We start from the raw sequence: 15337 nt of genomic DNA, 5'->3' as shown, positions 1-15337 counted from the left end.
ATTTGTAAATAGAAAAATACAAGACAATAATAAAACCATCATACTGGGGCGCTTGAGTGGCTCAGTTGGTTAAGTGTCCGACTCTTGATTTTGGCTCAGGTCATGACCTCATGGTTCATGAGATGGAACTCCTGCCTCGGGCTCTGTGCTAGTGATGTGGAGCCTGCTTGAGATTCTCTCTCTCCCTCCCTCTCCTGCCCCCGCTGCACTCAATAAATAAACATTAAAAAAACCCCATCATACTCCCAGAGATAATCAATTAATCTTCATTTCCCGCCCACTATGAACATTTTCTTTTTACTATTTTGTTACGGACATGTCAAGCACATACAAAGTAATAGAATAGTACCCCCAGCAGTTATCAACATTTTGCCCTCTTCTTGGTCATTGAGACCTCTCTATATTTTTGCTGTTCTCTCTGTATTTTACCACTCTATTATTACTGCTGTTACTATTTTTTTAATATTTATTTTTGAGAGAGAGTGAGAGCATGTGCGTGCTCGTGGACACAGGGGGAAAAGCAAAGACAGAGGGAGACAGAGAATCCCAAGCAGACTCCATTCATGCTGCCAGTGCAGAGCCCAACACGGGGCTCAACCCCACAAACCATGAGATCATGACCTGAGCTGAAATGGAGTCGGACCCTTAACCGACTGAGCCACCCAGGCGCCCCTATTGCTGTTACTATTAATTTCAGTTTTTGGGGGGTAAAATTTACACATGTTGAAATGCACAAATTTCAATTATACATTTTGGACAAATGGATTCCACCACCCTATCCTGATATAGAACATTTCTGTCTCCAGAAAATCTCTTACCCCAGAGGCAACTACTGTCCTAATTTGGCACCTTAGATTGTTTAGAGCTTCATATAAATGGAATCATACATTTTTTTTGGTATCTAGCTTTTTTAACTCAGCATAATGTTTTAGAAATTCATCCATGTTGTTGTATGTATTGGTATTCTGTCCTTTTTATTACTAAGTGGTATTCCATGGTGTGAATATTTCACAGTTTGTAGATGGACTGTCCGTTTTGAAGTTTGTCTTTATCTTCTAAAAAAAACTTTTAATGCTTTTTTTTTAAATTTATTTTTTGAAGGAGGAGAGAGAGAGCAGAGCATGAGCGGGGGAGGTGCAGAGAGAGAGGGAGACACAGAATTTGAAGCAGACTCCAGGCTCTATGCTGTCAGCACAGAGCCTGACATGGGGCTCGGACCCATGGACCGTGAGATCATGACCTGAGCCGAAGTCAGACGCTCAACCGACTGAGCCACCCAGGTGCCCCTAAAAAAAACTTTTAAAAGTTTATTCATTTATTTTGAGAGAGACAGAGACAACACAAGTTGGGGAGGGGCAGCGAGAGAGGGAGAGAGAGAGAATCCCAAGCAGGCTCTGTGCTGCCAGCACAGAGCCGAACTTGGGACTCAGACTCACGAAACCGTGAGATCATGACCTGAGCTGAAACCAAGAGTCGGACGCTTAACTGACTGAGCCACCCAGGCACACCAGTGTTTATTTATTTTTGAGAGAGAGAATGAGAGAGAGAGAGAGAGAGAGAAAGGCAGGGAGGCAGGTAGAGAGAGAGGGAGACAGAGAATCTGAAGCAGGCTCTGTGCCGCCAGCCTGACATGGGGCTGGAACCCACGAACTGTGAGATCATGACCTGAGTGGAAGTCATATGCTCAACCGATTGAGTCACCCAGGCACCCTGAAGTTTATGTATTTACTTGTAAGTAATCTCTACACCCAAGGTAGGGCTCGAACTCACAACCCAGAGATCAAGAGTCGCATTGCTCTTCAGATTGAGCCAGCCAGGCACCCCGGACTGTCCATTTTGAATAAAGCTACTATGAACATTTTCATACAGGTCTTTGTGAGAACTATGTATGCTCTTTAATTCTTGCAGGAACCCTAAGAGGGTGGCACTGTTGTTATTCCCATTTTACAGATGACAGAACTGAGGCTCAGGTTAAATTTCTAGCCCACGGCCACACAGATAATAAAAGGTGTAGATTTTTCTGACTACGAGGACTTTGAGTTTTTATTCCTGCACTGTGGTATCTTTGTGCCACAGCTGTTTGGGGTCATTAATTATAGGGACAGATGAGCCCTCACCTTAGTGGATTGTTCAAAACTGAGTTTTAGCACAATACAGTGGTTACTATTGATAATAATGGCTCTGAGTCACCAAGAAAAGGTTATATTAAACCTGTTTTTAAAAAGGACAAAAGTCTTAAGACTTTTAGAGAAATTTCCGGTCAAGGTTATTACAATAAAAGCAAACCAGCAAACAACAAGTTTTGCTACTCAAAGCTATAAGTTGTCTGGAAGTCTCAGTTAGGTGTAATACGTCATTTCCCAAGGAAGCCAGAGACAGAAGGCGTGACTGGGTATATAAAATAGTATATAAATAATACATGTATAAGAAACCACTCTGTTCTTGTGGATTCAAACAGAATAGGTTTTTTGGAGCGTCTGCCGGTTCTTGCTTGGAAAGATGTTGCTAAGCAGTGTTGCTAATATTATGGAAGGACAGCTTTCCTCCTTCTTTTCCACTCAGCCCCAGAAAACCCTAGAGCGGAAGTGGCTTCAGTGGTGGCCACAGCTGGGGAGGCTTGGTAATCTGTGAGGTGGGGACCAGGGGACCCCGGGTGTGAGAGGAGTGTGCCGCAGGCTACCCACTCCTCGGCCTCGTCTGCTCCTGATTCTCTGGAGTGACCCTTGGGCAGCCTCCATGAAAAATTTGCTTCTTCATGTTCATCAGAAGTATCACACACAGAAGAATCCTTTGAATGTTTCTACTGTGGGAAAAATTACCGTCATGCCTCTTCGGTTCATGGGTTCAAATTCCATAAATGAACCCAAAAGAAGTATTTTAAATACCGTCGGTAACCCAAAGAATAAAGAACTTTCCTCATCCTTCTACCTGCCTTTTACCCCCCTTTCTGTAACCCCTGAACAAAAAAATCAGCAAAGGTCTGATTGACATCACGCGTGGCAGGCTCTAGGTACCAAATGATGTGCAGCCTGAGGGCTGGATCCCCGCCACTGAGTGGGATCTGTGGGTTTCCTCAGGCATGGTTTCCTTTCCCCGAAGCTTGGAAATGCCACACAAGTCACCAAGATCCGTTTCCAAAATCTGAGCCAGTTTCTAGGCAGATCCTCTGTTTTGTATGAAATGTGTGGCTCCAGGAAAGTGTGGCTGTGCCAGGGCTCCCACAGCTGGTCTTTGAGGCCTCCCAGCCTGGCCAGAGGATTACCTGTTGCTGTCACTGAAGGACCCTGTAGGGGTGACATGGGCCCTTTTAAGGGCTGCTAGTGGGCTCTTAGAAGGGATGTTAGTAGTTGGGAGGAGAGTGTGTGTTAGGTGTGGCTAAGACCCCTACTGCATCTCTTTTCCAAGTAGAAATGGCTTCCACACCTCAAATGACCTTCCCAGTCTTTCCCTCCTACCCTTCCTCTCTCTTTCCCTCTGTTGCTTTCCCTCTTGCCCCGCCCTCCAAATCCCCTTTCCTCTTCTGTTTTTGTCCTGTGGTGGTATCCCAGAGACGCAACTGTAACAAGGCCCAGCAGGGGCGCTGGTGTACCTGCTAAGGATGAATGGCATCCCTTTGCCTAAAGAGCACAGGTGTGAGTGCTCTCTCTGCAGAAGTGAGACTTGAGAGGGGCTTCGGAGCGATGTCTCCAAGCTGCTGTATATATGGGTGCGCCCCAAAGGCATAAGAGAGTGGGGGTGCTGGCCTGTCCTGAGCAGGTCTAAGGTTGTGTGAGCCGTAGGGAGGAAGGGGACGCTGTCCCCTGCAGAAGGGGAGGGGCAAGTCATCTGAAACAAGTCTGGTTTTCATGAAAGGCCCCACCCTGCTGGCTCCAAAGCAGCCTATCTGCTCCCGGTTCTAGCCAAGAAAGGTTGCAGTCATTTTGCAGAGCCCTGGAGGCACCAGAGCCGGAGGTGGAGTGTGGCACTGGCTGATCAGTGGGGCTGATTCCCAGGTTCACACGGATGTGTCTCCTGGAGCGGGTTCCCAGGCACAGAAGGCCCTTTTCTTCAGGACCAAGCATGCGTGTCTGTCTGTCTCACCCCACTGGCCCCTTAGGAACGGGCTGTGCAGCTGTCTGCCCTCTGTTCATGATTAACTTCTCTGTCGTGTCCTCCCCCTACTCCCACCCAGGCCTCCTCAGCCTTTGGGTTTCCCCAGATTGGGGCAGAGACCCAGGTTGGCAGCTGCCTGGCACTTTGTTCCCAGGGGCTGCAGGCTTGGGGGTGAGGTGGGGGTGGGCTGGAACAGACCTTTGAGGTCCTGTGAGCTGGGACACTGCTGGGAATAAACTGCTGAGTGGTGGAGATCGGGGAGGCTCCTTCTCTGCCCTGACTTCCAGTGCTGCGATCTGGGTGTCCATCCTCCTCTGCTCACCCCAGAGTGCCCCAAGGATGTGGCCTTAGAAGACCTCTGAGTCACTAATGTGAAGATTGTTTCCTTTCAATTCTCTTTGCAACTTTGTGATTTCTTTAAGGACCACGTCTTTGTTCGGAGCAAGCATGTGGCCAACACCTGACACTTGCCTATTTTTCTCTTTTAACGAAGGTGCTTCAAGCTCAGCGCCTTTGTCAGGCAATGGTATTGAGCTAGAATTGAATAAGTTTGTATTTATTTTCATGGCATGAATGACAAGTGATAATAGATTTTCATTTAGGGTGGTAATGTTTTCTTTTAAAATTGATCAGGTAAAAAAGTGAGTTGATCTAATTAAAGCAAAATAATAACTAAATAACAGGGTATATGTATGATATTGAGTCAAAAAATTGTGAAGGTGGTATGTGAATGGCCTAATCTGTGGTTTCATGTGTGTTAGCCCTGTTTGTTTTGGGCAAGGATGGTCTTCTATTTCTCACTTACCCTAGTCTCTCTGCACAAAGTATTTAATGAATGTTGGTGGAATGGGGAAGTCTAGCATAAATGGCCACTGCATTGTCTGCCATGGATGGGTTTCCGTATGCTTTGCTGTTTTGGTGTGGGGTATGGGCCGAAGGAAGGGCTCCCTCACCCTCGGGGAACTTCTGCCTCTAGGGCCTCAGAAATCAGATCAAGGTTTGGTCTTTTAGGGACAACCTTGCATTTTCAGCCACATCGGGGCTGGCAACATTGTGGTTGCAGAGGACCTGAGAATGCCTGGAACCCTAGAACAAGAGGGACAACTTGGTGCAAAGATTTTTTGCCTTCATCGCATCCCAGTGGCCCTGTTGCCCACTGATGCACTTGACCTGAAATAGCTCCCAGGCAGTGGCGGATGGGCCGGAGCCACCCATACTCACCTGCCTGGGAAGGGGTCAGGCCTTGCACTGAGATGCAGCTTTCTTCTGTGTGTGGGTGGATAGAGCACACACCCTATGCTGGGCTGGACCTATGGCTGGTGCCCCCAGCGCCCGCAGTGCCCTCTAGCTGAAATAGTCCATCAGCTAACGTGTCAGCTTGGTGTTCTGCCAGAGCCGAAGCCCTGAGCTGCGTGTGCTTGTGCTCTGCCCTCTTCCCCACTGAGGACACTCATTTCCCCATTCTTCCAGACTGATTCTCAGGTCCCCACTGGTGTTCTCCTAGCAGCAGGCCTAGCTTCGGTCCCAGGGGTGGGGCCTGGGTCACTCACTCTCTGGCTATAAATAGATGTCCAGGGCTATCTCTGTGATGCCCCACCAGCCAGGCAGGCCCAGGAGGGCCGAGGCCATCGCTAATGGATGCTTCATAAATAAAACAGGCACATTTTGGCACCACCTTGGTGCTTCTTCCTGTCCACTCCAACTCCAATGCCAGCAAGATACTGTGCCCACTGGAGAGGCAGGGTTGAGGCCTCAGGCCCAGGAATACATTTGTAGCCCTGTCTCTCTCCAGCCAAGTCCCCTTCCCTGCCTGATTCTCTGTGCTTGCGTGAACACCAGACTATATTAAAAATAAAACAAAACAACAAAACCTGCAACAAGGCAACTTGCCTCAGGGACCTTTCTGGCCCCAACAGGGCTGTGTCCCAAGAAGGACTAATGGCTTATTTAATTCCCTCCAGCCCTCTGCCCGAAGTGAGAAGGGGCTAGGCTTCCAGGCAGTGCTTGGAAGTGAGTGAGTGGGGCTTTGGAGCTGCTCCGGCCTGCCCATATAAGGGACTCGGCCACGGCCCTTTCCCTGCGGCTGACCAGTGACCTTCTGTCTTTCGGTTCGGAAGCGAAGATGAAGCTTGCATGGGGTGTGCAGGAGACAGGGAAGAACTGTCGCGGGGTGTGCGGGGGCCAGGTGCTGGTGGGGTGTGGGCGCCCCTGGCAACCTGGGACGCGAGGCAGAGTGTAGCGGCTTTGACATTGATCATTGACCCCGTTTTGTGTCAAACTTCCAGGGCCGGGGAAACAAAGGTTAACCGAGGGACAGACCCCAGCCCAGGTAGGCGCCGATGCTGGATAGCCCCCTCCAGCCTCCCGCGAGCAGTCCTTTCCCGGACTTGGGGAAAGGCAGGAGGTAGCATCCCGCTGGGTCAGACCGCCCGGGGGCCTCTCTCAGGCCGGGAGGGCGGGCACGGGGTGCGGGATGCCCTCTCTAACCGGTCCTGGGCCGGGGGAGGCCCGCGGCGGTCCCCGTGTACGGAGGCGGTTTCGAACGGACTGAGGACGCGCGTTTGGTCTCGGTGCATGTTTTTTCTCCCTGTGTTTTAAAGACAGTGACAGCATTGGAGAAGTATCCCGGCGGGCCGGGCTGGGAGAGCGCGTCAGCCGCCTTTGCCTGGGGAGGGAGCCCGGGGCCCGCCAGCGGGGGCGGGGACGGGGGAGCACAGAGGAGGGGACGGAGAGGGAGCGGCGAGAGAAGGGCGGGGGGCCCGGCTGCCCGCCCGGAGGGGAGGGGAGGGAGCCGGGGCGCGGAGCGGAGGGCGGTCGCGGCGCCGAGCCCCCGGGGGCGCTGAGCGCGAGCGGGCCGCCTGAACCACCCGCAGCCCGGGCGCCCGGGCCGGGGCACGGGAGGCGGGACCGGGGCGGGGTCCCGGCGCGGGCGGCGCGTCGGAGCCGGAGCCGGAGCCGGAGCCCCGGAGCCGCCCGTCCGGGCCGCGCCCGGAGCGAGCCTTGGAAATGCCTGCGCTGGGGGAGCGGGTGCCGGCTGCCCGGCGGGCTCCGAGGAGACGCTGAAGGTCGCCGGGAAGTGAGCGCCCGGTCACCTGACCCCCGGGGCGCACCTAGGCGGGGCGGGGCCCATGAGAGGCGGGCGGCCGGGGGCCGGGGCGCGGGCGCAGGGGCTGGGAGCGGGCGGCGCGGAGCGCGCGGAGCCGGGCCGACGGGGGCGCGCGGCGGGCGGGCGAGGGCGCGGCCGGGCACCGCCGGCGGCCTCGCCATGTCCCAGCCTGCGGGGAGGATGCATTGCCGAAAGGCAGGGATCCGCGCCGCCGTGGTGCTCATCGGACTCCTGCACAAATCCAGAAAACAGAATAAAGAGAAAAGGTAAAGCCTGGCAGTGCCGCCTCCCCTTTCTTCCACTCTCATGCTAAATCCCCGTTTTCTTTAGGGTGGACTTTTACAAAAGGGCTTTTGGCCCTGAGTTGGTTGGGAAAAACCTCTGCTCCGTGCGCCGTCGGGGGAGCGACTCAGGAGCGTCGCCCTGGACACTGGCTGTTGGGGGAAAGCCCAAGCAGGACATTGGCTGGGTCGGAGGGCGTCTGGGAGGGCCCTTCGGGCTCCATCATCCACAGAGGGGCACCCAGTATTTCGTCCCCATTCCCGGCATTGGGCGCCCTTCCGGAAGCCTGCAGTGAGTAGCACTGATCCGACCCGGGCGACAGCCCCTGGCTGAGCCCAAGTATCTCACCGCGCCATTTGGTTCTCTTGCAACTTGGCTGAGCCCACGAGGTGCCCGCCAGGCCAGGATCTGCTTGCCTTTTGCGCACAGTGCCGGCAGGCCAGGAGCAAGTTTGGAGGTTGCTTGACAGCCTCCTCCCCCCTTCTTTGGATTTTTCTCTTTGACTCGTCACCTTTCTTGAGTTTACTAATTGTTTGCTCCTGGATGTTGAAAATAGTTCTCTCGAGCTATTTCAGAGATACTCTGGATGACCTATGGGTTAAGAGGTGGCGTTTGGGGCAAAGGAGCTTCTGGGGCAGCTTCCTGGGCTCCAGTCCCTTGCTGCAGGCTTGATGCCCGCAAGACCTCAGGGAGGTGCTTACACAGTCTGGCACAGACTCCCTCCACTGTCCAAAGCTTCCCAGCAACTGGGGGTCATCAGAACTGACTGTCCATTGAAGTGTTGTGAGAATTTGGGGTGGCTCCAGTGGCTCTGCTGGATCTGGATTTGCGGAGGAGTTTGGAGGGGTTAGTGCTGTGCTCTGCCGTTAGCCAAGGGGTGAGACGAGGGCAGTGGAGCCAGAGACACCTGGGTGGTGACAGGTGACCCTTGGGCTTGCCCAGAAGCCGGGTGTGCCTTGGGGTGGTGGTGGTGGGGGGGCAATGGATTGGAGCACTCCCAGGAGCTGGCATTGGTTGCCCCCGTGATGTGGTTGACTCCTGTCCCTCTTGCCCCCCTTCCTACGATTCAGTCTAATTGGATGTTTCCCACAGGATAAGGTAGCTCTCCAGCGAGATGACTTTAGGTGGGCAGGCATGAGATAACATTGAGTCACCTAGTGAGAAGGATCTTCCCTTTTCAGTTCTCTACTAATCCGTGTGATTTCTTTAAGGGGAAACTTTCAGGTTGGTGCTAGTCTGGCTTTAACACCTTTTTAACACTTGCTAATCTCTGTTCATAACAAAGGGAAAGCAGACCTCTGGCTCTGGGCCTCTAAGTGGGGAACAGTGCCTGCCTACAATTTAGGTTGTTTCTGTGCTATTTATTTTTAGGCTTCGCTCCCAGTTATGGTCAGTGGTACTAATTTTCTTCTTTGTGGTGGTGATATACGGCATCACTTTAAATTAAATGTATTAAGTCATAAGAACGAGTCCGTTTAATAGAAACAGCTATAGTACAAAGGGTATAGAATGTGGCAGAAATCCTGCAAGCGATGTAGGGAATGGCTGGTGTCTGGGATAAACCTGTCTAGCAGAAAAAGCTACCAGTGGGACTCTGGAGCCCAGTGCTCTAGGTCTGGGCCCCATTTCCCCCTACTTTGGTTCTCTTCCATTCCCTGTCTTTCAGCATTTTATATGTAATGGGGGGATGAATAAGCCAGCCTTCTAAAGTCAGAGGGATGCGGGATGGCTGTTCTGAGACAAGGGAGTCTGTTTGGAGGAATGAGAAGGATGATGTGCTTGATAGACAGGCAGCTGCATCAGACCATCAGGCCAGTTCCTATTTCTGAGTATAGAGCATGTGGTAGGGTGGAAAAGTGACTGCATGGTCCCCGCTTATCCACTGACTGTGACGTGTGATATAGATGTAATCTCCCTGAGCCTGTTTCTGTGTCCATGCAAAAGGCTTAAGTGAGATAATGTGGGTGAAGGTGCATGTCAAAGGTATGAAGTGCTCCATGAGGATGAAGGGGTTTGAGCAGAACCGTTCCCATTTGCTTCTCTCTGGGCTTGTGCTCCTGGAAACCAAGGTAAGATGTCTGGTGGTGACAGCCCCACCAGTAGTCAAGGGCAGCCATGCATGGGCCCGGGGCGGGGGGGGTGGGCAGCCAGGTGCAGTGAGGCACAGGGAAGGACTGGCCAGGGGTGAGGATGCCTTAGGCTCATGGTATCTTGTCCTTCCTCTTGGATGCACTGTGCCCTTCCCTGCAATGCAGCAGACGTTGAGGCCCTCCCAGCCCTCGCCTTCGTCCTATTCTGCTGTTGCTTCTGTCATCCTGATTGCTTTGGCCACAGACTTAACTTACCCAAGGAGAGAGAGGGATTGATTTCGTGTTGGTGCTAAATGACCTTTGTTTCCCTTGCTGTAATCTGGAGTTTCTTTGTCTTTAAGCATCTGAAATCAGTGCAGTGCTCGCTATTGAACCTTGCTCTGTGGGCACCAGCCATGGGGGTGGGGGGGGGGGGGGGGTGGGCAGGGGGTGCGCTGGAACAGGCTGCAGCCGCCAACCTCTTATGTGCTCCCCAGACTCCAGGCTGGGTGTTTAATTGCTGAGTCCCTGATTCCTCTCTGCTCTCATCTAAGACCCCTTCTTCATCCTTCCCAGAAGGCTTGATCCATCCATCCATCGATCTTCCTAGCACCTTTAATTGACAGACTCATGCAGATAACACTCCTGGCTGTTGGCCTTAAGGGGTAGAGTGGTCCTGTGTGGCCTTGCAGTGATGGCCCCATCGTCTTTGTCATCTTCCTGCCCTCTGCAGGCTACCTGGAAATGTATTGCATATTGGGGGCAGCAGGTGCACCAGGGAAGAGGGTAATGACACAGGTATCCCAAATGGGCCCAGAACCAGGAGACTCCAGGTTACTCTTGGTAGGTCCCGAGAACTATGTTGAAAGCCCAGCCTCAGTTTGCCTCCTGGAGAAGTGGCTGTGGTGCTCATCAACCTTGACTTGACAACTCTCTATGGGGGTTGTGGGATAACCTGGAAGTTCTGCCTTTCTGACCATCTTCCAGGGACTCCATCCCCTGGGATCCTGCAAAGGCAATGGTGTGTTTTCGAGGGGGACTGATTTGAGCATGGTTCCAACGAGGCACCTGAATGAAGCCTTTCTTGCAGATGGCGTTTTTGGAGATCACTGTAGTGGAGAGCATCTTTAAAGTGCTTTGATTTTCAGATCCTGCTTTCTTGTGGTTGTGGCAGATCAGGGTAAGGTCCAGAGCACTGCCTTGGTCATAGAAGTGGATGGGCGGGGGGAATGCTTTCCTCTGAGGGGGAAAACAGGTATCTCTGATGGGAAGGATTAAGGTAGAAAAATAGAATCAAAATATATATGTTCCAAATGGTATGGATAAAGTTGTGTGGACTTGGGAGTGATATTCTGAACTGGAGAGAGGTCAGTTAGCATAAATGAAAAGGCATCTACTTCTGATGGGGGGGTAGTTATTTTGAGACAACTCCCACCATGGGGTTTGTGAGGAGGAAAACAGGAATTCCCTCATTATTCAGCAGACCACTCATGGCAGGCTCTGGGAGGCATAACAGGGAATCTAATTAATTTGATCCCTCTGTTGTGGGGTGTAATGTCTAGTGGGTTATTCCTGCTTAGGTTATTAGAGAAAAAGTTCTTCCCGAGATTGCTTTGGTACCACATATACTAAAACTGGACCGATACAGAGAAGATTAGCATGGCCTCCGCACAAGAAGTTCATCCCTAGCTTTTTTTTTTTTTTTTTTTAACTTTTTATTGTGGGAATTTTCATGCATGCACAAAAGTAGAGAGAAAAGTAATACGATACCCATTTTGAGCCATCATGAACTCATGGCCAATCTTGTTTCATTTATTTGCCCCCCCTCCCAATCCCCCACAAGATTATTTTGAAATAAATCCCATCATGGTATCATTTCATTCTTAATTATTTCAGTATACATCTTAAAGATAAGAATTCTTGTAAGGAAATAGGGGTGCCTGGGTGGCTCAGTCGGTTGAGCGTTTGACTTTGGCTCAGGTCATGATCTCGTGGTCTGTGAGTTCAAGCCCCGTGTTGGTCTCTGTGCTGACAGCTAGGAGCCTGGAGCCTGCTTCAGATTCTTTGTCTCCCTCTCTCTCTCTCTGCCTCTCCCCTGCTCATGCTCTCTCTCTCAAAATAAATAAACATTAAAAAAATTAAAAATTCTTGCAAGAAAACAAACACTACTATTATTGTATTCCCTAAGTTAACAGTAATTTCTTAAAAAATTTTTTTTAATGTTTATTTTTGAAAGAGAGAGGGCGTGCATGCAAGTGGGGAGGGGCAGAGAGAGAGGGAGACACAGAATCCGAAGCAGGCTCCAGGCTCTGAGCTGTCAGCATGGAGCCCTACTTGGGGCTTGAACCCATGCACTGGCCAGATCATGACCTGAGCTGAAGTCGGATGCTTAACCAACTGAGCCACCCAGATGCCCCATCCAACAGTGATTCCTTAGTATCATATTGAATTAGTGCTCAGATTCCCCTATTTGTCTCATAAAAGTTTTTCAAAAATTTTTTGAGTCTGGATTGAAAAAATCCAGTGTAATTGGTGATATATCACTCTATAAGTTTTCTCTTCCAACTTTTTTTTCTTTATAATTTCTTTTTTTGGGGGGTTTTTAAAATATATTTATTTTTGAGAGAGAGAGAGAGAGAGAGAGAGAGAGAGAGAGAAAGAGAAAGCAGAGAGAGAGGGAGACAGAGGATCCGAAGTGGGCTCCAAGTGGTCAGTGCAGAGCCTGATGCGGGGCTCTAACTCTTGAACCATGAGATCATGACCTGAGCTGAAGTTGGACGCTTAACCAACTGAGCCACCTAGGCACCACATCTTTATAATTTCTTTATTGGAGAAACTTAATTATTTTGGGGAGTCAGGATTTCGTGGATGGTATCTCCTGGTGTCATTTAACATGTTCTGCTGTTCCCTATGATACTGTAAGTCGATATTGAGTTTTAGAGGTTCTGTCACATTTGTTTGTTTGTTTTTTGGGCAAGACCACGCTTTGGAGTTTGTCTAATTGTCTGTTTTAGTGACGTTGGCAGCTGTTAATTGATTTTGTCTTTGGAGTTTGAAGGCTGGTGTGGAGGATACTGTGTCTGCCATGGGAGAGCGTGTGACAGACCCACGAGCTGGCTGGATTTGGGGTCTGAGCCTGTGGAGTGTGTGGGAGTCCTGGCCTTGGAGTCCCAAAGTCCCAGAGCTGGAAGGGGCACAGGCGGGAGCCGATCTGCTCCCTGGCCCCAGAACAGATGGCTGCTTGTTCTCTTCTCAGGAGGTGGCTGGGTCCTGCCCTTTGTGGAAGGGCCTGTTACTTGCCCTCTCTTGTCTGATGTTTGAATGCCACTTGGTTGTCTGTTATTGCTTTAAAGAACAAACATCTCCCTTTACCAGCTTCCCATTTTAAGACTCACTGAGTGTGTGAGAAGTTAGACTCGTAGAGTTAAGGGAGAGAATTTGAGGCAGAAATGAGGTGGTTTTTTTTTTTTTTTTTAATGTTTAATTTTGAGAGAGAGAGCAAGCACGGGAGGGGCAGAGAGAGGGAGACAGAGAATCTGAAACAGGCTGTCAGTGCAAAGCCCAACATGGGGCTCAAACTCAGGAACGGTGAGATCATGACTTGAGTCGAATTTGGATGTTCAACTGTTTGAGCCATCCAGACATCCCAAGGTTTTTAATTCCTTTGGAGCCACTGTTTTAATCTCCCATTTGGTGTCCCTGCTTCTTGTCCTCCTTATCCATTCTTATGGTGGCCAGAGTGGAGTTTTAAAACTTCAAGTAAAATCAAGTCTCTCAAGGTAGAAATCTCTCCATAGGCTTCTCATTATAATTTAAATGAAGTCCAAACTCTGAAGCTGGGCCTGCATCCCCTGCCTGGTTCTCTGATCTCACTACCAGTTTCCCTCTCACTCACGGCGGTCACTGTATTTCTGCTGCAAAGGCCTTTCTGTTTCTGGAACATGCCATGCTTGTTCCTACCCCAGGTCCTTTACACATGCTGTTTATGGTGATTTAATTGAGTGGTGCTTCCTCATTGTTGGGTGTCAGCTCAAATGTCATCTCTCTTTTTTTATATTTATTTTTGGGAGAGCACAAGTGGGGGAGGGGCAGAAAGAGGGGGACAGAGGATTCAAAGTGGGCTCTGTGCTGTCAGCAGCGAGCCCAATGTGGGGCTTGAACTCATGAACCGTGAGATCGTGATCTGAGCCAAAGTTGGATGCTCAACTGACTGAGCCACCCAGGTGCCCCAAATGTCATCTCTTCTAAAAGGACTCCCCTGACCTTCCAATCTAAGCAGCTTACTCCAGCCATTATTGCTTTACTCTGATTTATTTCCTCCATGGCACTTATCATTAACTGATATTATGTAATAAACAATTTATTGACTATTCCCATTCCTAGAATATGAGCTCTCTAACAGCAGGGACTTTGCCTTTTTCACCCCGTGGCCCCCATTGCCCCAATCGGAGGTGCTTAGTAAGTATTTGTGTATGAATGAATGGGTGCTTACGAGACTCACTGACTCCCCAGAAGAAATATGCCCATTGCCTATTCCCCGGGGTCCTCGTAGGACTGCAGTGTGCCCTCTGACACAGATTTCAAGATGCCTTCTCTTGGCTGAGATTGGGGAATGTCCTCTTCCCTCTCCTTCATTTCCCTTGGGAAGAGCGTTTGAACATAAATGTAACATTATGTGCATAGGAGGAGTGTTGTTACTCTTCTCTTTTCCTGCCCCTGCGTGGTTTGGGGACCCACAGATGCGAGGGTCCAGCCTCAGTCCTGAAGCTGGGTCCGGGCCCTGGGCCTGTCCTGACACTGAGTTCCTAGATCTCGGGTGCTGGAGCTGCTGTGTGGTAGGCAGAGGAGGGCTCTCTTCATTCATGCCAGAGAGGGGCCAGTGGGTGTCTGAATTAGTGAACACCCGCCATTAGTGAATATATATTTTTTCTAAATGCAGCTTTATCTCTTTGGAGCCCGTGTGGTACACAGATGGCTGGTTACCAGGATGTTGCCAAATACAGGGCCTGCCAAGCCCGTTTGGTTACACCAACGAAAATCACTTCTGTGCAGACGGGGGCTGCTGAAGGGCTCAGGAAATGTCTCAGTCGTTTTAAGCAGATGAGGCCCTCTTGCCCTCCCTACCCCACGTCCGCCCCACAAACTGAGTTTCCTTCCCTCTTGAATCCATAAAAAGTAAATGAGGTAGGCAAGATGATCTCAGGTGGACAAACGCTTTTTATTTTAATTGCTATTTTTAAAAAAAGTGAGTTCTGGCAAGTGATACTGGTTTTCCATGTATGATGGTTACATAACATTTTTAAAAAGTAAATTTGTTTAAGTAAAAAATTGCGATCAATTTGAAGAAAAGTGTTAAGAAAAGTAACAGTCAGGTGGTACATGGATCTGGGAGAAAATTGAGAAGATGCTGTGGAAATGCCTGCCGTTTGGGGACCGCTGTTGGAAGGAAGCGGGCACATTTCTCAAATGTTCAAATGGGCCCAAAACACCAGGGTCCTGGGGTGGTTGAAGGTTGAATGGTTGTAGCAAGCCAACATCTTTTGAGGCTTACTGTAGGCTTACCTACCTGTCTTAATTGTACGAGTTATTCTCTTTATTTTCCGGTAGAGGGACAGAGGCTCAGAGTTTGAGGAGCATGCTGGGGCCAGAATCAGAGGTGGAGGAACAGGGATTTTAACCCTGGTCTGTTGAGGTCCAGAGGCGGTGGTCTTCACTGCTGTGTTATTTGGAACCCGGGATGAGCACTACTGCAGTGCCTGGCTTCGGAGAGGTGCCTAACACGCACTGC

The 15337-nt window shown here is 50.3% G+C and overlaps 1 protein-coding gene and 1 pseudogene across 4 annotated transcripts in view; both read left to right on the top strand.

The window, feature by feature from the left end:
* The window catches only part of RAP1GAP2 (RAP1 GTPase activating protein 2), a 206915-nt gene that overhangs the window by 59614 nt on the left and 131964 nt on the right, over positions 1–15337 (top strand). The window contains exon 1 of one of the 4 annotated variants that reach the window (XM_030295233.1): positions 7334–7464. The exons of the other annotated variants lie outside the window; for them this stretch is intronic. Coding sequence (XP_030151093.1) covers positions 7358–7464 — 107 coding nt within the window. The 5' untranslated portion in view covers positions 7334–7357. Of the gene's footprint in view, positions 1–7333; positions 7465–15337 lie in introns of those variants that run through there. 4 annotated transcript variants of the gene reach the window in all.
* On the top strand, positions 11158–11255 carry LOC115501877 (annotated as a pseudogene).

This window comes from Lynx canadensis, chromosome E1 (genome assembly GCF_007474595.2).
Source record: "Lynx canadensis isolate LIC74 chromosome E1, mLynCan4.pri.v2, whole genome shotgun sequence".
Classification (NCBI taxonomy): Eukaryota; Metazoa; Chordata; class Mammalia; order Carnivora; family Felidae; genus Lynx; species Lynx canadensis.
Note: the sequence above shows the minus strand (reverse complement) of the source record. Positions and strands in the feature narration are given on the sequence as shown.